The sequence below is a fragment of the Neopsephotus bourkii genome, unplaced genomic scaffold (genome assembly GCF_033783945.1).
Source record: "Neopsephotus bourkii isolate Nb327-2 ecotype Australia unplaced genomic scaffold, CSIRO-AGI_Nbou_v1 NB_1821, whole genome shotgun sequence".
NCBI lineage: Eukaryota > Metazoa > Chordata > Aves > Psittaciformes > Psittacidae > Neopsephotus > Neopsephotus bourkii.
The window spans coordinates 453,940-477,621 of NW_026902294.1; the positions used below are offsets into that span (position 1 = coordinate 453,940).

The 23,682-nt window shown below is 62.0% G+C and overlaps 4 protein-coding genes across 4 annotated transcripts; 3 read left to right on the forward strand and 1 right to left on the reverse strand.

Annotated features, from left to right (window-relative positions):
* Window positions 1-835: 835 nt before the first annotated feature.
* LOC133206829 (heat shock protein beta-11-like) lies at window positions 836-1,963 on the reverse strand. Its single transcript, XM_061343087.1, is given in 2 exon segments — window positions 836-1,120; window positions 1,122-1,963. Coding segments are annotated over 2 exon segments (699 nt in total). The 5' UTR covers window positions 1,553-1,963; the 3' UTR covers window positions 836-852.
* Window positions 1,964-2,583: 620 nt separating this feature from the next.
* LOC133206830 (heat shock protein 30C-like) lies at window positions 2,584-3,341 on the forward strand. Its single transcript, XM_061343088.1, has one exon. It carries the CDS (start codon window positions 2,606-2,608, stop codon window positions 3,212-3,214), a length of 609 nt encoding a protein of 202 aa, XP_061199072.1. The 5' UTR covers window positions 2,584-2,605; the 3' UTR covers window positions 3,215-3,341.
* Window positions 3,342-4,237: 896 nt separating this feature from the next.
* Window positions 4,238-10,172, forward strand: KAT2A (lysine acetyltransferase 2A). The gene is made up of 18 exons (XM_061343234.1): window positions 4,238-4,495; window positions 5,293-5,416; window positions 5,502-5,647; window positions 5,892-5,981; window positions 6,114-6,295; window positions 6,573-6,764; window positions 6,856-6,962; window positions 7,060-7,167; window positions 7,241-7,377; window positions 7,465-7,673; window positions 7,751-7,877; window positions 8,138-8,248; window positions 8,328-8,471; window positions 8,546-8,660; window positions 8,768-8,804; window positions 8,925-8,988; window positions 9,157-9,241; window positions 9,456-10,172. Exons 1-18 carry the CDS (start codon window positions 4,253-4,255, stop codon window positions 9,647-9,649), a joined length of 2,415 nt encoding a protein of 804 aa, XP_061199218.1. The 5' UTR covers window positions 4,238-4,252; the 3' UTR covers window positions 9,650-10,172.
* Window positions 10,173-10,644: 472 nt separating this feature from the next.
* Window positions 10,645-14,646, forward strand: DHX58 (DExH-box helicase 58). The gene is made up of 12 exons (XM_061343095.1): window positions 10,645-10,824; window positions 10,916-11,117; window positions 11,226-11,416; window positions 11,606-11,722; window positions 11,915-12,041; window positions 12,120-12,302; window positions 12,383-12,639; window positions 12,749-12,898; window positions 13,010-13,171; window positions 13,421-13,611; window positions 13,791-13,887; window positions 14,097-14,646. Exons 1-12 carry the CDS (start codon window positions 10,657-10,659, stop codon window positions 14,274-14,276), a joined length of 2,025 nt encoding a protein of 674 aa, XP_061199079.1. The 5' UTR covers window positions 10,645-10,656; the 3' UTR covers window positions 14,277-14,646.
* Window positions 14,647-23,682: the final 9,036 nt, after the last annotated feature.

Consider the following 23,682-nt stretch of genomic DNA (forward strand, 5'->3'; position numbering starts at 1 on the left):
GCAGGGTTTGGACTGGTGCTGCTGGTTTCCCAAGGCAGCAAAGAGCTAGGTGGGCCTCTTGGAGAAGAGATTCCCCAGTCCCAACTGGGAACCGTCCCATGGACACCTCGTGCGGTGCTGTTGCCACCTGCTGGCTCCTTTCCCTTGGTTCCTGGGGCTTCATTTCTAAGCCTCCATCTCTGTGATGGGGTCTGGCTGCTGCCTGGGTGTGTGCGAGGGACCTGGAGAAGGTCACAGAGCTTCCTCGCTTGATGCTCCGCTGCCATAGGGAAGGGCTGTGTGAGCTCAGAGCGGCTTTAGCACAAACAGGCGTGCCTGCGTGTGTGCATACCTGCTGCCTGCCCAGGCCTGAGCGGGCTGTTTATGCACTGCCTGCATTTGGGATTTGCCTTCCCTGATGCTGGGATTGCGGCAGCGGCTCCAGCAGCCCCTTTCCAAGTTGGGGGGGGGAACTTGGTATAGTGGGGATACCCAATACCCAGCCAGGCTGTTCAAAGTGGTGGTCCCCATTCAGTAGCATCGTCCAGGGAGCAAGGAGCTATAGAGCTGATGCTGGCAGTGGCATGAAGAGGGAGTGAAGGAGCCTGCTCCTAGGAGAGCTGTGGCTCAGGTGAGTGGGGTCCCCTTCTTTCTGCCTGGGGGATTCCTGCCAACCCCACCACGAGCAGCCTGGTGCTTGCAGGTCCCTTCCCTCCCCTAGGCCGGTCCCATTTTGTGCTGCCACGAGGCAGCATGAGGGGTTCTTCCCTCTCTGTATGCCCAGCTCCGCTGGCACTAAGAGCTCAGATCGGGACCCAGCCTCCCCATCACCCAACACCAAGAGAGCACAAGCACGTTCCATGCAAAAGTGTTTTATTGGATACAAAAGCATTCCAGTGTAATGAAAACTGACATCACTGATGGAGCTTGTCCGGGCTCACGCCCGGCACTCGCTCTGGTCCTGCCGCGGGCCATCGGCTCCCTCCCGTTATGCCTGGGCTTTGGTGGCGGCTCCGTCCTGGGCGGCTGCTCCGGGCTGCGGGGCTGCGGTGCTGACCTGGATGGGCACGTTCCTCTCCGGAGCAGCCGGCAGCGCCAGCCGGGGGGCCTCGATGCGGAGCTGCCCCTCCTTGGACAGGGAGCACGTCAGCGCCTCGACGTCCACCTCCTCAGGCACGTCCCACTCCCGCTTCAGCACCTCGTACTTGTAGGAGAAGGAGCCCTTCTCATCGACGTTCTGCGTCTCCTTCTGCCCCACCAGCACCACCTTCCTGCCCACCATCTTCACCGACAGCTGCTCGGGGGTGAAGTTCTTCACGTCCTGGCAGATGGAGAAGCCGTCTCCGGAGCTCGGGGCCAGGGCAGTGCTGGAGCGCTGGGCTCGCTCCATGGCGTTGGCTCCTTGGCTGCTCAGGAGCTGCTCGAAGCTGCTCATGAACTCCCGAGCTTTCTCCATCTCCTGCTGCAGCTCGGTGAAGATGGTCTCTGCGTGGGGCCAGAGGGTCCTCACGGTGCCCAGCTGGCTGGCCAGGGCGCTGGAGGCGAATGGTGCGAGATGCATTCGGCAAAGCATCGCTGCTGTTATTGCTGCTGCTGCTGCTGCTGCTGCTGCTGCTGCTGCTGCTGCTGCTGCCGCTGCTGCCGCTGCTGTCGCTGTTGTCGCTGTTGTCCCCTCTTCAGTGGGCTGCGAGCGCTCTGCCCCGGCTCTGCCGCTCGCAGCTTTTATTTCCCTTCCCGGGGGGGCGTGGCCTCATCCCGAAAAATCACATCATCCTCGGGAGAAGGGCTCAGCTCTTTCCAGCCCGTTCCAGTTCATTCTTCTTACTCATCCACGAGGAGAGGCAGCGCTGACGTCGCGCCCAGCATACCTTTGCCCTTAGTCTTGCGGCTCTGCTCTCCTGGCTTATAATTAGCAGCATCACCTCAGCCTCCAAACGGGATGCCTGAGCCGCCCCTGCCAAAAATCTGTGGCCTTTCCAGCTTCCCAGGCAGGGTGCGGGGCCGGGCTCCTCTCCTCCCTGCCTTCTGCCCCCTCCTCTGTGCCCTGATACCCCTCAATCTGCGGGCAGGGGAGCCCCTCTTTCCCCCTCCCACCCCATCGCAGGACCCTCAGGTGCTTTGGGGGACCCCAGGCGAGACCAGGAATGGGTCCTGGGCCCCTCCCTGGGCGGGTGCTGCAGGGCAGGGACAGGACCGGGGGCGGCCCTGCGGGGGGGGGGGGTTCTGGAACATGCGAGAGGCAGCGGGTGATGTAGGAACGCATTGAGCTGGGGTGGGACTGTCCCCGCTGAGGCCCCCTGCAGGGGCTCGTGGCCGGGCTTTGCTCACCCCCCGCTCCCGGGGTGCTGCTGTATCACGGTGGCTCTGCAGAAACCCGAGCTCCCCGCAGTGACCGCAGCTCCCTATTTGCGGCGTGTGACTCGGCCCCGGGAGCGGGCGCTGCTATTTTGGCTGCTGGATAATCAGCCTCTCAAAAATAGGCGATGGCTCCAGGAGGGTGCGTGGGGAGAGAGCGTTCTGGAAGGGGCACACCCCCGGGCAGGGGAGGATAAAACCCGCTGCTCCCGGCTGCAGCCCAGCACCGCGACAGCCGCTGCACAGAGCAGAGCCGCAGCACACACCGGAGATGCTTTGCCGCTTGCACTTCATGCCGCCCACCTCCAGCACGCTGTTCCCGTGGCTGGGACCCGTCCGCACCCTCTGGCCACATCCAGGCACCCTCTTCGCGGAGCTGGAGCGAGAGCTGCGGCTGGAGATGGAGAGGGCTCGGGAGTTCATGAGCAGCTTCGAGCAGTACCTGACCAGCGGGAGCAGCGCCAGCCGGATCGGCATCGCCGCGGACCGAGCCCCCAGCACCAGTGCAGCCCTGACCCAGGGCTCCGGGGAGGGCTTCTCCGTCTGCCAGGACGTGAAGGACTTCACCCCCGAGCAGCTGTCGGTGAAGGTGGTGGGCAGGAAGGTGGTGCTGGTGGGGCAGAAGGAGACGCAGAGCACGGACGAGAAGGGCTCCTTCTCCTACAAGTACGAGGTGCTGAAGCGGGAGTGGGATGTGCCCGAGGAGGTGGACGTCGAGGCGCTGACGTGCTCCCTGTCCAAGGAGGGGCAGCTCCGCATCGAGGCCCCCAGGCTGGCGCTGCCGGCTGCTCCGGAGAGGAACGTGCCCATCCAGATGGGGCCGGCGGTGGCGCAGTCGACAGCCAACACCGACGATGGGGATGAGAGGGCCAAGGCGTGATGGGGAAAAGAATGGGGCCGGGCTGAGCCCGGCTGCCGGGGCAGTCTTTGGCCGCAGGGCAGCGGCCAGGGGGGCTCTGCCCAAACCGTGTGGATTTTTGATATTTAATAAATATTCGTGACTTTTATGTGCGCGATTTCTGTGTCCTTTGCACCGCTCCCGGCTCTGCCCTGCAGCGGGACGGCAGCCGGGGCATCAGACGGTGCTGGCGCAGGGCACGGCTCTGGCACCTCTCCCCATCCCTGCCTCGGCAGAGGAGGGCGATGGAGGGGCTGCAGCCACGCACAGCGCTGGGCACCCCGCGGGCACCCTCTGGGTACCAGACCCGCATCTTCGCGGCCGTTCCGTGGCGTTCCCGTTCGGCCTCGGCTGCCCTTCACCGTGCCCCGCGCCTGCTGGCACCTTCCAGGCTCCGCCGGCTCTTTCGCGGCTCGGCCCGCCGCCAAGCCACGCCCCTTAGCGGCATGGCCGTGGCCTCCCATAAATGGGCAGGCGGGGGCGGTTCCACTCCATATATGTACGCCTGGAGGAGGGGCCACACTCCATATCGGGCCAAGGAGGCGGGGCGAGGAGCTGCAGCCACACCCCCGTGTTTACATGGCGCTCCAGGGCTAGGGGGCGGGGCATCATACCACATATGACTGAGGGGGCGGGGCCACGCTCTATATTTGGAGGAGTCTGCGGAGGGCGCGGTGAACCCCTAGCACGGCTGGACCGGGCACGGTACCGGTTACCGGAGGGGATGCTCCTCCGGGTAGCGATGGCCCCGCTCCGCTGGCCTCGCCCCGGGGGGGGCTCTCTGGGTGATTGGTCCCCGCCGGGCCCGGTTCCCGGTCCTCCGTGTCCGGTTCCAGCTGCCCACAGAGCGCCCGAGGAGCTCAGCCCCGGCGCGGGGCTGCGGACGCCGTGAACCGGCCCCGGAAGCACCGGATCCACTGCCCCCCTCCCCCCTCCCTCCGCCCGCGCAGCGGCGGACTACGGATCCCGGCGTGCCCTGCGCGCAGGCGCAGTGAGCGCGGAGCGCACGCCGGGCCCGGCATGGCGGAGCCAGAGGCCGCGCAGCCCGGGCGGCCCCCGCCGGGCCCGGGGGCAACGGCGGCAGCGGGGAGCGGTGGGGCTGGGAGCGGGGCGGCGGCGGCGGGAGGAGGAGCGGCGGGGTCCAGCGACCCGGCGCGGCCCGGGCTGAGCCAGCAGCAGCGGGCGAGCCAGCGCAAGGCGCAGGTGCGCGGGTTCCCCCGCGGCAAGAAGCTGGAGAAGCTGGGGGTGTTCTCGGCCTGCAAGGTGCGGAGAGCGGCACCGGGGCGCGGTGCAACGGGGGGAGGCGTGGGGGGTGCAGGGGCGAGGGGATGCGCGGAGGGATGCAGGATGGGGCGCGGGGATGTGCATGGGGGGGCATGCAGGAGGGAGGGTGCAAGGATGTGCATGGGGTGCAGGAGGAGGGCGCTGGGCCATGCATGGGTGGAGGGTGCGGGGATGTGCATGGGATGCAGGAGGGGGCGCTGGGATGTGCATGGGGGGGCATGCAGGAGGGGGAAGGATGTGCATGGGGTGCAGGAGGAGAGCGCTGGGATGTGCATGGGTGGAGGGTGCAGGGGTGAGGGTGCGGGGATGTGCATGGGATGCAGGGTGGGGGGGATGCAGGAGGGAGGGTACAAGGATGTGCATGGGGTGCAGGAGGAGGGTGCTGGGCCATGCATGGGTAGGGGGTGCAGGGGTGAGGGTGCGGGGATGTGCATGGGATGCAGGATGGGGCGCGGGGATGTGCATGGGGGGGATGCAGGAGGAAGGGTGCAAGGATGTGCATGGGGTGCAGGAGGAGGGTCCTGGGCCATGCATGGGTAGGGGGTGCAGGAGGAGGGTGCTGAGTTGTGTAAGGGAACTGCCAGGACATCCATGGGAAGGTGCTGCGGGATGCTGGGCTGCACAGGGGGCAGTTGGGAGAGGGTGTTCAGGTGCTGGGTCCTGCAGGGTGGGTGCTGAGGAGAGCTGGGGTGGGTGAACAGGGGTGGGTGGAGGAAGCTTTGCAGGGGGAGTCGTGTGGCCGCTCTGTGATGGCTCCTCCTTGTCCTTCATCCCAGGCCAACGACGCCTGCAAGTGCAATGGCTGGAAGAACCCCAACCCTCCCACCGCCCCCCGCATGGACCTGCAGCAGCCGGTGACCAACCTGAGCGAGCCGTGCCGGAGCTGCAGCCATGCGCTGGGTAACGACACCCCCCATGGGGTGCTGGGACCCCCCCCAGTGCAGGGGGAGCAGTGCTGACCCCCCCCATCCCACTCTCACCACAGCAGACCACGTGTCCCACCTGGAGAACGTCTCGGAGGAGGAGATCAACCGGCTGCTGGGCATGGTGGTGGATGTGGAAAACCTCTTCATGTCAGTGCACAAGGAGGAGGACACGGACACCAAGCAGGTCTATTTCTACCTGTTCAAGGTGTGTGTGGGGCTGGGCACTGCTCATGGAGGGGCTTGGGCAGGGGTCCCTTGGCGTTGCTGGGGAGCTGCGGTCTGGCTGTGGGTGTCCCTCCAGGACCTGAAATACTGACCCTGGGCTGGGAATGACTGCTCCCGGCCTTGAATTCCCCTGGGGGGGGAGGTTTCTGGAGAAGAAGCGGGCATCATGGGAGGAGGAGCTGTTCCTGGGGCTTTAGTAACCGTGTCCTGTGGTGTCCCCGCAGCTCCTGCGGAAGTGCATCCTGCAGATGAGCCAGCCTGTGGTCGAGGGGTCCCTGGGGAGCCCCCCCTTTGAGAAACCAAACATTGAGCAGGTGAGGGGGACTTGCACTGGGGGCTGGTCCTGTGGTTTGCTGCTCTTGCACGGCCTGGTCCCTCTGGGTGGCAGCACGAAGGGTTGGGTGCAGCACCCAGTGCCCTTCCATCACCCCCCCTTCCTCTCCCAGGGAGTCCTCAACTTCGTCCAGTATAAGTTCAGCCACTTGCCGCCCAAGGAGCGGCAGACCATGTACGAGCTCTCCAAGATGTTCCTGCTCTGCCTCAACTACTGGAAGCTGGAGACTCCATCCCAGTTCCGGCAGCGCTCACAGAATGACGATGTGGCCACCTACAAGGTCAACTACACAAGGTGAAAGTGGGAGAGGGGCTGAGCCTCCTTCTCCTTCCTCCCTGCACGGGGCTGAGCCCTGGTCCTGGCGTTGTCGCCTCTCCCTGCTCTCCTGGCTTGTTGGTCCATTTGGAGAGCAGGCATCCAGTGGGACCCTGCTTCCAGATCCCATCATCCATGACCCCCCAGGCTCCTGCTCTTCTCATCCCTGCTTTCAGCAGTGTTGTCCCAGGAGGGATGCAGGGCTCCGGGGATGCTGGTCCCAGCCCTGATCCTGGAGCGTGTTCCTGTCTCCTAGGTGGCTGTGCTACTGCCACGTGCCGCAGAGCTGCGACAGCCTTCCCCGCTATGAGACCACGCACGTTTTCGGGCGCAGCCTCCTCAAATCCATCTTCACGGTCACCCGCCGGCAGCTGCTGGAGAAGTTCCGGGTGGAGAAGGACAAGCTGGTGCCGGAGAAGCGGACGCTGATCCTCACCCACTTCCCCAAGTAGGTGCCCGATGCAGGGATGGCTGTGGTGCTGCAGGGGAGGGTCTCCTCCTCGCACACTGAGCGCAGCCGATGCCCTGCTCCCTGCCAGGTTCCTGTCCATGCTGGAGGAGGAGATCTACGGTGAGAACTCTCCCATTTGGGAGGCTGATTTCACCGTGCCGGCTGCCGAAGGGGCTCAGATGGTTTCTCGCCCAGGTATCGGGGAGCAGCCGTCCCTGCTCAGGGGCTGTAGGACACAGGGACGAGGGTGTGATGAGTTCTGGTGCTCATGGGCATCATTGGTCTCTTCCAGCCGCGGTCAGCACCGTGGCCGTGCCCACTGCTCCGCTCTTCAGCAAGAAGCTCAGCAACAGCAGCTCTGCTGCGAGCATGGACTCCAGCGCCCCAGAGCCCCTGCCAGGTATGACCAGTGCAAGCAGGGACCTCCCTTGGTCCCTCCTCGTGCTGGACATGCCCTCTGCTCTGTGCTGCAGGGGAGAAGCGGAAGCTGCCCGAGAGCCTGACACTGGAAGATGCCAAGCGCATCCGTGTCATGGGCGACATCCCTATGGAGCTGGTGAACGAGGTCATGCTGACCATCACGGACCCCGCTGCCATGCTGGGCCCTGAGGTACAGGCTGGGGGATGATGAGGGGCTCAGGCTCTCCCTATGGAGAGGGCGGTGGAGCCAGTGACCCTCCCCATACCCCCCCCCCAGACCAGCCTGCTGTCGGCGAATGCGGCGCGGGACGAGACGGCGCGGCTGGAGGAGCGCCGCGGCATCATCGAGTTCCACGTCATCGGCAACTCGCTCTCGCAGAAGTCCAACAAGAAGATCCTGATGTGGCTGGTGGGGCTGCAGAACGTCTTCTCGCACCAGCTGCCCCGCATGCCCAAGGAGTACATCACTCGCCTCGTCTTTGACCCGTGCGTGGCTGGGGGGGGGCTTGGGGAGAGGGCTGGCATTGGGGATCCCCTCTCACCCTCGGCCGTGCTGCCCACAGGAAGCACAAGACCCTGGCGCTGATCAAGGATGGGCGGGTGATCGGCGGGATCTGCTTCCGCATGTTCCCCACCCAGGGCTTCACGGAGATCGTCTTCTGTGCTGTCACATCCAACGAGCAAGTGAAGGTGGGAGCGGGGAGGCATTTGATGGGCACAGCATGGGGGTCCCCGGCAGCCCTATGGGGTGGTGGGTCCCAGCGTGCTGTCACTGTCGCTGTTAGAGCCCAGGGGTGTTGCAGACCCTCAGCTAGCCAGACCCCCCTCAGCACTGGCCAGTCCTGAGCAGCAGGGATTGCTCTGGAACATCTTCCAGTGGCCTGTGTCCATGGCTGGGAGGGGGCTGTGTGTGTCCCGTCTAATGGAGGGGGTCCTTCTCTCTTCCCCAGGGCTACGGAACCCACCTGATGAACCACCTGAAGGAGTACCACATCAAGCACAACATCCTCTACTTCCTCACCTATGCAGATGAGTATGCCATCGGCTACTTCAAGAAGCAGGTGAGCTCCCCCCTTGAGGTGGCTTCCCCCGGCCCTCCTGCCCTGCAACCTCCCCCCTCATTTGCCTGTTCTCTCCTAGGGCTTTTCCAAGGACATCAAGGTCCCCAAGAGCCGCTACCTGGGCTATATCAAGGACTATGAGGGAGCGACCCTGATGGAGTGTGAGCTGAATCCCCGCATCCCCTACACAGAGCTCTCCCACATCATCAAGAAGCAGAAGGAGGTACATCCAGCAGGCAGGGGAGAGGTGCTGGCCCTCGGCATCCATCCCTTGAACCTGCCCCTTTCCCCCTGCAGATCATCAAGAAGCTGATCGAGAGGAAGCAAGCGCAGATCCGCAAGGTCTACCCTGGTCTGACCTGCTTCAAGGAGGGCGTGCGGCAGATCCCCATTGAGAGCGTCCCCGGCATCCGTGAGTCCTGCCCGTGTCTGGTAGGGATGGGCTGGGGCAGGAGGGCTCTGTCCTGCCCTGCCTGCGGGTGTGGGGAGGATGGGGTGATGCTGACGCTTGTCTTCCAGGAGAAACAGGATGGAAACCGCTGGGGAAGGAGAAGGGGTGAGTGCTGGGCTGTGGGGCTTGGCTCAGGCTGCTCCTCACTCCTGTGCTGGGATGGGGAGCTGGGAGTGCTGGGATGGAGTGAGACCGCCCACCCTGGGCTCTGGTTTTGTCCTGCAGGAAGGAGCTGAAGGATCCGGACCAGCTCTACAACACCCTCAAGAACCTCCTGGCTCAGATCAAGGTGCGGGCAGGAGGGGACCCTGTGCTCCAGAGCCAGGCTGTCCTGGGCTGTGCCCTCAGGGGGCAGATGGGGTGAACCAGGCCTGCAGGGAGCAGGACCCCCATGTGCTGGAGCAGGCAGGGGCTGCCTGCGCTCGCTGCTGGACCTTTCCTTCTGCCCTATCTCCAGACCCACCCCAGTGCGTGGCCCTTCATGGAGCCGGTGAAGAAGTCGGAGGCGCCGGACTACTACGAGATCATCCGCTTCCCCATTGGTAGGGGGCTGTGCCCAGAGTCCCAGGTGGGATGGTGGAGGGAGGGCTGGACCCCTTCCATTGTGTGGTCCATGCTGGAGCATCATCACAGGGGCAATGGGAGGCCCAGAACAGTGCAGAAAAGAGGGGGGTGAGTCGGGACTCGGGGTTGGTGTCCGGCTCCATGGCTGGGGTCTGCAGGGGTTTGGGCGACCTGACACTTCCCCACTCCCAGACCTGAAGACCATGACCGAGCGCCTGAAGAACCGCTACTACGTCACTAAGAAGCTGTTCATTGCGGACCTGCAGCGCATCATCACCAACTGCCGCGAGTACAACCCGCCCGACAGCGACTACTGCAAGTGTGCCAACACCCTTGAGAAGTTCTTCTACTTCAAGCTCAAGGAAGGGGGGCTCATCGACAAGTAGGGGAGCTGGCCCCGACCCCCCTTGGGCACCGGCTCCCCATGGGAGGGACAGGGCTGCCTGTGGGGACCCAGCCCTGTGCTGCGGGCAGGGGCTTCTGGAGGTTTTGGTGCTGTGAGTGGTCTTCCCTTGGGGCATCAGGGGCTTGTATCCCCAAGCTGCTGCCTCTCAAAGGCTCGGGCAGGGGCAGTGCTGAGTTCCTGCTTCCTGGCACTGGTGCTTCCCTCCTCCCCAGGGCCGTGCCTTCTGCTGCCTTGGCTCTCCTCCACAGGGCAGGGGCACACAAGTGCTTTGGGTTTCTGTTCCTGGCCACGCACAGGCACCCCCTGCCCGTCTTGTTGAATGTATGGTGGGGCTCAGCCCTGCCCGCCTTGGCCTGCAGGCAGAGATGCTGCTTGTGCTCCAGGGTCCTGCTGTGAGGGGATGTTCTGTCCTTGCCCCGCCCAGCTCCTTCTGCCTCTGTCAGCTCTTCCCCTGCCTCTGCTCCAGACAGGGCCTCAGCTGCAGTGTCTACAGCCCCCTCCCTGTCTGCTTCTGCTGCCCACTGGTGTGTTGGGTTCTGGCAGCCCGGGTCTGCTGTGTGTGTGTGTGTCCCGGCATGGGGGTCAGTTCCTGCTCCCATCCCCTCTTGCTGCCCAGCAGTGGGTTGTCCTCCATCCGTCTGCTGTCCCCCCCCCCGTGGCTTGCTCCCCTGCTGCCTTGTCCCTTGTGTCCTCATCACTGGCTGGGTGCTGGTGCTGCCCCCCCCCCCCCCCCCCGTGACTTTTGGTTTGTTTTGATTTGGGTTTTTTAAATAAACGTCCTTGTGCAGGCCCAGAGCCGCGGCTGATGGGGGGGGGAGGGGAGCCCGACGGGGCCAACCCAGGGTGGAGAAAGCGAACTGGGAGGGGGGGAGGGGGCGGACGCGGCTGGGAGAGCAGCGCTCGGTTTCGGTTTCTGTTCAGCTCAGCCCGGTGCCGGTGGCGCGGCTTGGGGGAGGGCTCCGGGGGCTCCTTCCGAGCGGCGGCTCCATGGAGCTGCGCGGGTACCAGCGGGCCGCGGTGGCGCCGGCCCTTGCCGGCCGCAACTGCATCGTGTGGCTGCCCACGGGCGCCGGCAAGACCCGCGCTGCCGTGCACGTCTGCCGGCGGCACCTGGAGAGCCGACGGGGCGGGAGGGTGGCGGTGCTGGTGAACAAGGTACCCGTACCCCCCCTCCCCATCCCGGACCCGCTCCCCTCTGCCCAGTGCTACCCACGGGCCGGGGCTGAGCCGGGTGTCGCGGGTGCAGGTGCACTTGGTGGAGCAGCACGCCAAGAAGGAGTTCCAGGTGCTGCAGGACGCGTTCAGGGTGAGGGCCGTCAGCGGGGACAACAGCCACAAGGTGTTCTTCGCCAGCGTGGCGAGGCAGAGCGATGTGGTCATCTGCACGGCCCAGATCCTGCACAACGCGCTGGTCAGCACCCAGGAGGATGCGCGCCTGGAGCTGACGGGTGGGTGCTGGAGCCTTGCACCCCGCTGCGACCGCCCTGCCTCAGCCTCCACCGCTGCCCCCTGGCTGCTGCTCCGCTCACCCCAATCCCTGCCTTTGCCCGGCGCAGAGCTCTCGCTGCTGGTCATCGACGAGTGCCACCACACGCACAAGGAAGCCGTCTACAACAAGATCATGATGGATTACCTCCAGCGCAAGCTCGGCGGGCAGCAGGACCTGCCGCAGGTCCTGGGTCTGACGGCATCGCCTGGCACTGGGGGGGCAACCTCCTTTGAGGGGGCTGTGCAGCACATCCTGCAGGTAGGTCCTGCGTCAAGATGGGGTGCAGCAGCCCCGGCACAGCTTCCCCTGGGCTGCAGCGGGTGTTCCTTGGGTGGGAGTTGATAACTTGGTGTGCAGGCCCTGGGGAGGGTATCCCCAAAGCTGCTGGGGTGCTGCATCGCCCTGGGCTGTGGGCTCAGGGCTGGAAGCAGGGTCTCGATCCCGCAGCTCTGCGCCAACCTGGACACGGAGACAATCACATCGGTGCAGGAGGAGGTGCAGCAAGTGCAGAGCCACGTCCCGCAGCCCAGGAAGCAGTATGACCTGTGCCAGGAGAGAGCACAGGTGAGGGGTGCTGAGCACCGGGACGGTGTCCCTGCATCCGCTTAGCTCAGGGCAGGGTGAGGAACCCATTAACCCAGAGCTTTGGGGTAGGGGTGCCATGCAATCAGCTCCTAACCCCAGGCTGTGCTCCGAGGCTGCCCACAGGAGCAGCCTTCCCAGTTCCTCTGGTCCTGAGCCCCTCTCTGCCTTCAGGACCCCTTTGGTGAGCGGCTGAAGGCAGTGATGGAGCAGATCCAGCAGTACATGGGGATTCCCAGCCTGCCGCAGGACTTTGGCACGCAGGTTTATGAGCAGCGCATCGTGGAGCTGGAGAACAGAGGTGAGGTGATGCAGGTGAGGTGGGGCAGGGCCGGTGGCACAGGGCCAGGCTGTGACTGCGGTGCCCGGCCCTCCCCAGCGGCAGAGAGGCTTTGCCGCCGGACGCGGGTGTGCGCCCTGCATCTGCGCAAGTACAACGATGCTTTGCTGATCAACGACACGGTGCGGATGCTCGACGCCTTCCAGTGCCTCCAGCAGTTCTATGACACCCAGAAGGACATGAAGGACCCCACCGAGCGGTTCCTCAGTGCCACGTTCGAGGGTGACGGAGGGGTTTGGAGGGGGTCGATTGCTGCATTTGGGGTTGGGGAGCACCCCCTAATGCCTTCCTCCCCCGAACAGAGAACAGGGCGACCCTGCAGGCGCTTGCTGGGGACCGGCGCTATCAGAACCCCAGGCTGGACAAGCTGGAGGAGATCCTGCGGGAGCACTTCCAGCCCCTGGGTGCTTCTCGCGGCATCGTGTTCACCAGGACCCGTCAGAGCGCGCACAGCCTGCTCGGCTGGCTGCAGGACACGGCCACGCTCTGCGGGCCGCACATCCGCGCTGCCGTCCTCACCGGCGCCGGCTGCAGCAGCCAGACCAGGCCCATGACGCAGGTGAGCAGGGGGGGGGAAGGATGGGACCGACCCCTCTGCACGCTGCGGGTGCTGCTGCGGCTCGGAGCCCCCGCGCAGCTGCTGAAGCAGCACCACGGTCTCCCCCCAGCATGAGCAGCAGGATGTGATCCAGATGTTCCGCAACGGAGCCCTCAACCTGCTCTTCTCGACCAGCGTGGCCGAGGAGGGCCTGGATATCCCCGAGTGCAACATCGTGGTCCGCTACGGGCTGATGACCAATGAGATCGCCATGATGCAGGTACCCGCGTGGGCTCCCTATGGATGCTCTACTCGGCCCCTTGGGAGGACATGGGGGGGGTAAGGGGAGGCCCAGCCATGTCCCCCCCTGTATCTTGCCCTTCTATTGCAGGCTCGGGGCCGTGCCCGTGCTGAGAACAGCGTCTACTTTGTCCTTGCCAAAGCCAACAGCAGAGAGGTCTCCCGCGAGCTGCTCAATGAGGAGCTCGTGGAGCTGATGGAGAGGGCCATCAGAGCGGTGCAAGCCATGCCGGAGCAGGAATACCGCCTCAAGGTGCGTGCTGGGCGCTGCCCTGAGCACCAGGAGGGACAGGCAGCTCCTGCCTGTGTCTGCTGCTTGCCCACAGCTCCCTGTGCTCTGGTTTTGGTGTCCTGCTCTTCCCTTGGGATGTGGCAGGGTGAGGTGCATGGAGCAGTGTCTGCCCATCCTGCCCTGCTCTCCAGGATGCTGTGTCAGCCTGCAGCCGTGTCTCTTGCTGCCTGTGCCCATAGCCCCGCGCTGACCCTCCCCTGTCCTCTGCAGATCAGGGAGCTGCAGCAGGCTGCCGTTGCCAGCTGGCTGATGAAGGAGGCCAGGATCAGCGAGAGGCAGCAGCAGCACGACCCGGACACCGTTCACCTTTACTGCATCAACTGCGGCGTGGCGGTGTGCCGCGGCAGCGACATCCGCACCGTGGAGGGCATACACCACGTTAACATCAACCCCAGCTTTGGGTAGGAGCTGGCTGCTGGTAGGGATGAGCTGCTGCTCCCCCCGTCCAGGATGGACAGGACCCTGCTGCCAGCTCTGTCTTGGGGACACCGGTCCAGGAGGGGTTCAGAGCGCATGTGGCTGCCTGTTCCTGTCCCCTGGACCATTGTCCTGAGCCTATCTTCCAGTCCTTTCCTTGCAGGTTGCACTACAGAGTTTCCTCAGGGAAAATCCAGTTCCAGAGGGCTTTCAAAGACTGGGAGCCGGGCTGCCGCATCGCATGTGCTGGGTGCAGCCAGGTGAGTGCTGCAGTACCATGGAGCTGGTGGGGCAGCAGGGGCCGGGCTTGTGCCCCAGTTCCTGGCTGAGGAATGGAGCTGAGGGTCCCTTCTGCACATTCCTGTGTGATGTGTGTGCTGCACACGTGGGATGGGGGCATGGGCCGTTGTCACCAAAGGGGATGTACCCCACTGCCGGCCGTGTGACGGTCCTCTCCCTGCCCACACAGGACTGGGGAATGGAGATGCTCTACCGGGAGGTGAAGCTGCCCATCGTCTGCATCAAGAACTTTGTGATAGAGACACCAGCTGGGAAGAGGAGGTACAAGAAATGGAGCGCTGTGACATTCCCCATCAAGGAGTTTGATTACCTGGAGTACTGCACCGACACCCATGGACAGTCCTTCTAGCACCGGCTCTGCTCCCTTTCCCGTCACCTTTGGCACTGGAGTCTCCATCCCAAGCCATGGCTTGCTCCTCTTTTCCTCACTGGACCGAGCCACTGCAGCACATCCCTTTGCTGGAGCCTGTGACTGCAGGAGGAGACTTTGCTGTGCCCACACAGGACGGATGGGACCCTGAGATGGGAAAGCTCCCAAAGCCTTCCCTGCCTGCTGCTGGCTGCTCTCCATGCTGCTGCCTTCCCCTCCTGCCCCCTGCACTGTCAGGCTCTGGGGCTGTCTCCACGACCCTGCCAGGGACGTGGCCCAGCATTGCTCTGGCAGCCTCCAGCCTGCTCTGTGAATCTGATGGTTCTCATTAAAGATGTGTGTGAGCTGGTGCAAGGGAAGAGTTGGCAGCTTCGCTCCTCGTGAGAGCTCGCTGTGCGCAGGCAGGTCCCTGTGGGACCACCCCATTGTCGGGTGGACAAACAGATCCCCCCATGCTGCCAGCTCAGGGGATCGCAGGAAGGCGCCTGTGTGGGGCTGCCCCCATCCTGTCCCTCCCTGCGGACCCACTGCACCCTCCTGAGGACTGAACCTTCCAGGGCCCCAGGACAAGGCTCAGCCCTGTGGGATCACAGCCAGAGCCGCGGGTGGACTTGACCTTCAGGCAGAAATCATAGAACCGCAGCCTGGTTTGGGCTGGGAGGGACCTTAAAGCTCCTCCAGCTCCAACCCCTGCCACGGGCAGGGACCCCTTCCACTGGAGCAGCTTGCTCCAAGCCCCTGTGTCCAACCTGGCCTTGAGCACTGCCAGGGATGGGGCAGCCACAGCTTCTCTGGGCACCCTGTGCCAGCGCCTCAGCACCCTCACAGGGAAGAGCTTCCCGAATGAAAGCGCTGCTGGGGCTGAGCCTGAGCTCAGCCCGACCCGGATCGGGACCGGGAGGGGCCCTGGTTCCGCGTTCCCCGCGATGCTCTCCCGCCGGCGGTCGCTAGAGGGAAGCCCCGGCCCGGCCACGGGGTGAGGGCGATGCCGGGGGTGCTGCCGGGGGAGGCTCAGCCGGTGCCGCCGCTCCGTGCGCGCCCCTTCCCCGAGGGGCCGGTGCCGGCCCGGGCACCTCCTGCTCCGGGGGCCGCGGTCCGTGGGTGCTCCCAGCGGGGACCCTTTCCACCGGTCCCCATGGGCGCAGCCGCACCGGGATGCCCGGGTGGGATCCGTGCCCAGAACCGGTCCCCTCTCGATGCAGGACCCTTGCAAGGGCCCCGCAGCACCGCGCCCATCCCTGCAGGAAGGACGAGGAGCCTGGAGCAGAGTTGCGGCTCCTGCCCGTAATGGGGCTTAGCCCAGTTTCAGGCGGTGGTAGCCCCGGGGGAAGCATGAAACCAACCTCCCGTTCACCAGAAAGTGGGTAATGAGGCCGTTTGAGTTATTTGTAGCTCTCTATGGGCTGAGATGGCCTCTCCTGCCTCTCCCCAGGCAGAATCCCTCCTGCAGGGACCCCAGATCGTTTTGCTAAACTCCAATTGCCCTGATTTGTGCACGGAGAATCCAGGCTGTGCGTTAACCTGATGGGTGCCTGCAGCTCTGGGTGGTGCGAGCTCTTCCCCAGCCTGGGTGGATTTGGTGAAAAACCCCAGATCTGGTTGCTCAAACCCAGCATTTCTGCAACGTTGATCCAAACTCACCCGTTGTGAGAGGGTGCCCCTGACCCCAGGGGATGCAGGGCTGGGAGAGCAGCACTCTGTGGGGCTCTGCAGGTCTTGCAAGCGTGTTTGCATCCAGCCTCTGCTTGTTCCTCCCTGTGCATCTCTGCTTCGATGCCAGCCCCATCTGGCTTCTGCTTCCCAGGAGCTCGGTCACCTTGGGCCTGGCAGCAGGGAGCAGCTGAGCTGCAGCGATCGCTGCTGTGACCTTGGCTGCTGTCCTTCAGAGCCAGCATCCTTCAGAGCTGGTGTCCTTCAGAGCCAGCATCCTTCAGAGCTGGTGTCCTTCAGAGCTGGTGTCCTTCAGAGCTGGTGTCCTTCGGAGCTGGTGTCCTTCAGAGCTGGTGTCCTTCAGAGCTGGTGTCCTTCAGAGCTGGTGTCCTTTGGAGCTGGTGTCCTTTGGAGCTGGTGCCCTTCAGAGCTGGCCGAGTCCCCAGGCTGTGTGAGGGTGCTGGGATGAGCATCCCTGTGACCCCATTAATCCACCTCCTCCGAGCACGCTGTCCCTGCATCCCTCAGCCCAGGCAGAGGCAGCGGTGGTTGCTCCCCTCTCATCAGCCATTCCCATCTCCCCTGCATCGCTCAGGTCTGGAGTGCACTGATAACCCGCTTTCAGAGGCACAGGGACTCCAGGAGGCTGGAATTCTGTGTCTGATGAGGTCTGCAGGTCATGGGGCTGCCCAAGCACACCCCCAGCCTGCTCCCAGCAGGCTCCCTCCATGCACTTAGCAGTGTCTTTGCTTTGCACCACTCGTCCCCCTGCCATGGGTCAGACCTCTGGCTTGGGGTCCCTCTGCCCTGTGCCAGCCTGCTCCCTTCCCCATGGTACAGTGTGGCTGTGACCCATGGAGCATGGCAGATGTCCTGGCAGCACTGGTGTGGCTTCTGTGCTCAAACCAGGCTGAAGCCCCACTCCATCACTCCAATTGCCCTGTCCTCAGCCAGGCATTAGAGAGGGCTGCTGGACCGGTTCTTACACACTAAGATACCCCCTGCCAACAGCCTCTGGATCCAAGTCTGTGGCTTGGAACATCTTTGCTTATCTCAGCTCCCTGAGGCACTTATGTTCCCGGCCGTCATAACTCCCTGCCTGTAAGTGGAGCCAGGCACCATCGGTCCCACAGCAAACAGCTCCTGCAGTGGCTTTGGCTGGCAAAAGTGGGATGCAGGCGATGGTGTGGGGACGGGCACAGCCCCAGCAGCACCCTTAGGCTCTGGCAGCCGTGTGCTCACAGACCAGAGCGAGGGCAATGCAACGACTTATTTTTATACCTTCCATTTCATTTATTGCCAGTGCATCGGGAAGCAGCAATTCACCTTTCCATGCACCAGCTGAGAAAGCCTCCGGCTCCGCTCGGCTTGGCAGCAGCATGGATTGGCCCTTTCCCGAGGCTGGGTGTTTAGCAGAGACTTAGAACTCAATCTGTTTAGCTTATCGAAAAGTAGCCTGAGATGTGGCTTGATTACAGCGCGCAAGTGCCTTCCCAGGGAGAAAACTGCCGGGTATTAAAGGGCTCTTTAACGCAGGGGTAATAAGACTGAGGGCTTGAAGATAAAGTCAGACAGACTGAAACTCGAAATGAAGTCCAGGCCTGCAGCAAGGAGGGTGCGGAGCAGCCAAAGCAGGATCCCTGCGCTTCCCTCTCCGGTGATGCCCCGGGTGGACTGCAGGTACCCGGGGCTGGGGGTTCTGACCCCGGGGGAGTCCATCCTGCCCCCGTGGCTCTGGTCCCACCTGGATGCAGCTCCTACAGCAGCAGGATGAGGGCCTGGATTTTGCTTCCCAGGCACATCTGAAGCTCTTGTTGTCGCGTGGTGTCTCTGCCGAGCGCGTCAGCCCCAGGGGTGACCTTTGCTGGGACAGCTGGAGCCTCCCGTTCTGTACCAGGGGAAATGCCAGCCTGCTGAGAACTGCTCATCCTGGAGGAACTCGATCCTGGCAACCAGAACCTCCTCTTCCCACTGCCAGGAGTGTGGCACCCCGCAAAGCGTGCAGGGACGTCCCCATCTTGCTCAGCCCCATCCGCCCCACAGCCAGCGGCTGCCCATCTGATTCCCTTGGGAGTTGTCTCGATGTGAGCAAGTCGGGTTGCCAGTGGATGAAACATGGGGATTAGCATCAAACAATTCCCCTCCTGCCCCAAGCGGGGAGGCAGGAAATACAATCACCGCAGTTTCATTCTGCTTAGGCTAAAAATGCTCCCTGGCATGGGTGATGCCACTGCAGGTGGCACAAAACGGGGGTGGGAGAGGCATGAGGGCCTGCATTTGGGTTGTGCATCACCAGGACACGGGGAAGGGAAGGGATGCAGCACTCAGTGGGTGCTGGCACAGCCCGGGGCCCACGGCACAAGAGGCAATATTGGAAAATTCCCAAACAACGTTTCATGCGCTAAATCTCAGCTTGCGATTCTGCTGAGACCCAGCTTTATAATGGGATCTGTCAGAAACCCGTCACGCTCCATGTGCAGCTGCCAGCGGGCTCTGCCCCTCGCCAGCTTGAGGAAAGATCCAGCCTCCAGCTAAACCTCAGCAGGCCTGGTGACCACTTGAGTGATGCCTCAGTTTCCCTCTCTGCTGCCATGGGAGGCAGTGGGAAGATGCCGGTGCCAGTGCAGCCATGGGAGCCCAGCAGCCTGTGGCTGATGAGGAGCAACGTGCCCGGGTGTTCTTCACCTGAGTAATCAAACCCTTTACCCAGCGTTTGATTAAAGGCCACAAAACATATTAGCTGTGATTCTCCCACTTTATTTTTGTTCCCTTCATTTGTCCCTTGGAGATGAGGGTTACTCCGGTACTTATTAGTCACAAAGCCCTAACCTCGCGCTGCGTTCCTGCTATCTGAGAAATGAATTATTAATGGTGCATTAAACAGAGACTGGAAAGGGGCCCTGGGACACTGATAATCAGGAGCTAATTGAGGAAGAAATGAGATACCGCTCCCATTGCAGAACAAGGACTGTGCAGTGCTGTGATACCAAAGGTGACCCTGCTGCCACTCCTGGGGCAACTGTGCCAGGCTCTGCCTGCCCAGCCCGTGGTGATGGGTCAGGACTGTGTGCTCTGTTCTGGCCAGGATGCTCTGCCCTGCTCAGGGTGCTCTGCCCTGGTTGGTATACTCTGCCCTGGTCAGGGTACTCTGCTCTGGTTGGTATACTTTGTCCTGGCTGGGATGCTCTGTTCTGGCCAGGATGCTCTACCCTGGCCAGGATGCTCTGCCCTGGTTGGGATGCTCTGCCCTGGTTGGGATGCTCTGCCCTGGCCAGGATGCTCTCTCCTTGCTGGGATGCTCTCTCCTTGCTGGGATGCTCACCTCTGTGTGGCCATGGCAGCATTTGGCAGGAGGGCTGAACATGGCAGAGGCAGGAGGGCTCAGACCCTGATGTGCTGTTTCTCTGTGTGGCATCAGCTGTGTCCCCACTGCCTGGCACTGCTTGCGGGCTGTGGCACGGAGCTTCCTGGCACAGGCAGTGGGGAGCAAACAGCAGCATCAGTGAGCAGGGACATGCAGTAAGAAAACGTGGGGCTGGCACACACATGTGGGGCTGGCACACGTGGGGCGGGCTGGCACACATAGCATAGTGGGGCTGGCATACATGTGAGGGACTGGCGCACACATGGGGGGCTGGCACACACTGGAGGGGGTGCACTGGGCTGGGAGCATCCGAGGCTCAAGCCAGAATCAGGAAGAAATAGGACAAACGCATTCAGGGCCCTGCAAAGCTGCTGCATCCCAGATTTCTGATGCCATGAGCAGCTCCAAGCTGGGAACACGCAGCTGCAGGGAGAAGGCTTCTCCCTTCAGGCTTCCCATCAGCTGGCTGCTGGCAGGGGCTCCCTGTGTCCCTGGGGTGATGTCCCACTCAGCTCAGGATGCTGGATCCTGCCTGGACCTCAGTGAACTGCTCACAAGCGGCTGGTGCTGAATGAGTTCCATCATCTTGTATTTATTCCCTTTTACTGTTTTACATCTCACTTTTGGGCTGGGACCTGTCACCCTGCTCCTCTTCCACCCTGCCTGCACTAAAGCATAAAATATATCCCCCTGTAAGCCCGAGCCAGGCCTGTGTGAGCTGTAAAACCCTGCAGCAGCTGTGGTGAAGCTGTGAAAAACGCTGTGGCATGGATGAGGTCCCCTTCGTGCTGCTGGGGACGGAAAACCTCCAAAGCAGCCTCTTGATGTCAGGACTGAGGGCTCAGGGTGCTGGTGGGAGCAGGCAGGGGTTGGTCTGGGACAGCAGGAAAAGGGCATGATGGAAAATAGCGTTTCTTTTGCATTGTAAACCATACTGTCCATGTGGATAAAGTGGTTGGGGTTAATACTGGGATGTGGTGAGCAACTCACAGCTTTTCACTATGCTGCCATTTACCTACTGGGAAAGGGGGAGCTGGCAGCTCCCTGCAGTGCAGGCAGTGGGGCAGGCAGAGCAGTTGAGCTCCCACTCAGGTGGGGTCAATCAGCCTCCCCCACCCAGGACTGAGGCTTTAAAGATGAGCTGGGTGGGGCTGATGGAGCTTGATGGTTCCTGGGGTTGTCTGGGGGGAAGGAAGGAAGAGAACCAGGTTTGTTCTGGGGGGATTTGGCCAGTTCTGGTGCTGGGATGGAGCTGGTGAGCTCTTTCAGTGGGATGGAGACTGCTGGTTCTGGTGCTGGGATGGAGCTGGTGGGCTCTTTCAGTGGGATGGAGACTGCTGGTTCTGGTGCTGGGATGGAGCTGGTGGGCTCTTTCAGTGGGATGGAGACTGCTGGTTCTGCTGCTGGGATGGAGCTGGTGGGCTCTTTCAATGGGGTGGAGACTGCTGGTTCTGGTGCTGGGATGGAGCTGGTGAGGTCTTTCAATGGGGTGGAGACTGCTGGTTCTGGTGCTGGGATGGAGCTGGTGGGCTCTTTCAATGGGATGGAGACTGCTGGTTCTGGTGCTGGGATGGAGCTGGTGGGCTCTTTCAGTGGGATGGAGACTGCTGGTTCTGGTGCTGGGATGGAGCTGGTGAGCTCTTTCAGTGGGATGGAGACTGCTGGCGTTGGTGATGCTTCCTGAGCCTCAATGCAGGAGGAGCCTTCAGGAACCAGCAGCGAGGGGCAGTGCAAGCAGCCTCCCCCCAGCACAGATCCCTCCCAGCACCATGGGCTCAGCACCGGGGTCCCCGCTCGGCTCCGCTCCAGCGTCACAGCGGAGGAGCCGCAGCTGATGCAGGCTCTTTGCATAAATATTTATGCACTGATGCAATCCTCTTCTAAATATAAAGCCTTATCTGGAATTTCATTTAAACATTAAGTGTAGATAATTTATTTATAATTAATGTAGACATCAAGTCCCATCTCTGGAATGCCTGTGAGCTTTCAGTTATAATTGGGAGGTAAGTCAGGAGCTAGAGGCTGGGCCTCTTATCAGTTTCATTTTAATTTTCCTCCTACAGCAAGCTGCGGTTCATCTCTCATTAGGAGGAAGCACAAAACTCCCCTAAATAAGAGTTTTATAGGGAGCATGCAAGAAACTCATCTTTGCTCCTCTTCTTGCCTTTGATAATATTACCAGGGCTCACGGCTCCCTTCAAAGTGTTGCTCTTCCTTAAGAATAAGGCTATTAAAAATTAAAGCCACTTTTCCATATAATAAAATTTACTCCCTGCAATTATGCAGAGGGACGAGTTATCTTCCTTGGGTAGATTTTAATTAAAAGTCACGAGAGGAAGGGGAGAACAACGGCCATAAAATAACCGAGGTCTCCCCACTAATGATGAGTTATTGGTGCCTCTTTCTGCAGGGAGCCGGTGCCAGCACAGGGCAAGCGGTACCAGGACTGAGCTGTGGAGCGTGGGCTGCTGTGAGCATCCAAAGTTCCCCAGGGTAAAGGGTGGGCTCCAGCTCCCTGTATTTCCCTGATGGAGAGCACGTTCTTTCTGTCTTTTGCCTTCCGAAGGCTTTGCTCGTGTGTGCTTCTGTGGGCTCAAGGTGGGAATCTCTCGTGCGTACGGGTTTGGTACCACCTGAGATGCCTTTGAGGTTTTCATCCTTGCCTTTGCTCCCAACCACCCCCCCCCCATGGTGGTGTGAGGGTTGTGGTGAAACAGGCACCCACCCTGCTGGGGTCACTGCCCTCGGGGACCTGCTGCTGGAGCCAGAGCTCAGTGGCAGATGCGCAGCCGCTGCTGTCAGGCATGGGGACAGACACACAGAGAGGTCACTGACCCCCCCTTAGCAGCAGGAAGGTGCTGCTGGACCAGGGGCTGATCTCCCAAGCACATGCCCCTGGTGCTCACTGATGCGGTGAGGACCCTTCCTCGCAGAAGAGCCCGGTTAGAACCTGTCTGCTCATGTGGAAAGGGCTTATCAACGGAAAAGCTGATCCCATTTTTATAGCTCTTGCAGAGCACAGACCTTTGTCCCTGGCTTCAGATGTGGGTGTTGGCTGATGTGGGTCTAATCCCACATCTGGCCAGAGCCAGGTAATCTGCTGATTGCCCAGAGAAGCTGTGGCTGCCCCATCCCTGGCAGTGCTCAAGGCCAGGTTGGACACAGGGGCTGGGAGCAAGCTGCTCCAGTGGAAGGGGTCCCTGCCCATGGCAGTGGTTGGGATAGGATGAGCTTTAAGCTCCCTTCCAACCCCAACTGCTCTGGGATTCTGTTAACTTCCCACAGGCTGGTGCTGCCCACCTTCTTTAACTGGTTGTGGCTGCTGATGCTCTGCTGCCTGTCTCCCCATCACCTTCCCCCTTCTCCTGGCTGTAAAGACACGATCCCCCATTGATCTGGATCTGAAACACTTATGAAATCTTTATGGGCCTTTGAAAAGTTTTTAATTCCCTGACAGAGCCGCTTTCCCCCAAAACATCACGGATGACTCAATGAGCAATTAGAGGCTCAGCAGCTGTGGAGCAGCCGCGGCAGCTGCCCCAGCAGCTTGGCACAGCAGCCGAGGAGCCAGCCAGGCTTCCTGGAAAGCCATGCCGGGGCTGAGCCACCCTTCCCAGGCTAAGGGGCACCATCCGGGATGTGCCACCCACCTCCCATGGGCTTTGGTACCCAGCAGTGCCAGTGTGGGGTGCTCCCAGCGAAGGGTGCTCCGAGCTGCTGGGGGGTGACAGCACATCCATGGGTGTAGAGCGCTGGGTTAACTGTCAGACTTCTTATGCACTGAGTGTGGAGGTGCTGAACCCCACAGGCGCGAGGGAGGGTGAAGCTTCAGCCTCGCCAGTGTTTGTTCCCTCCTAGGCTCGGTTCTCCTCTGTCAAATGCAAAAGCTGCTGGCCAGAAATGAGCACGGCGTGGGAGAAACTTTGTGAGCAACTGCAGCGAGGTGGAGGCTGTGGCTGTGCTGTTCCTTCTGCTCATCTGTCCCGCAGCGCTTCCCTGCAGCGCAGCAGGAGGCGACCTCCTCTTTGGTCAGAGATTGTCTCCGTGGTCAGAAACGTCTGCAGCAAACTGCAAGGTTTAAGGACAAGTTTCTGTTGGCCTGGGCACAAACAGTATCAGGGAGAAGCTGAACTAAGGCCAAGGACAGGGCTGAGCTGGGCAGCGCTGCTGAGATGGGTATCGCTGAATTGCCTTGCCCTGACTTTGTGCCTGGATGGGGAAACAGCTTTACTGACAGCTGGAGCTCGTGTTGAGCCGGCTGAGCCTGGGTCTGTGTGGGAAGGAGATGGGAGCAGGCAGGGCTGGGCCGGGTTGTGTGGGAAACCAGGAGCAGAGCATGGATTCGGTGGTAGGGAAAACATCTCTGCAAGG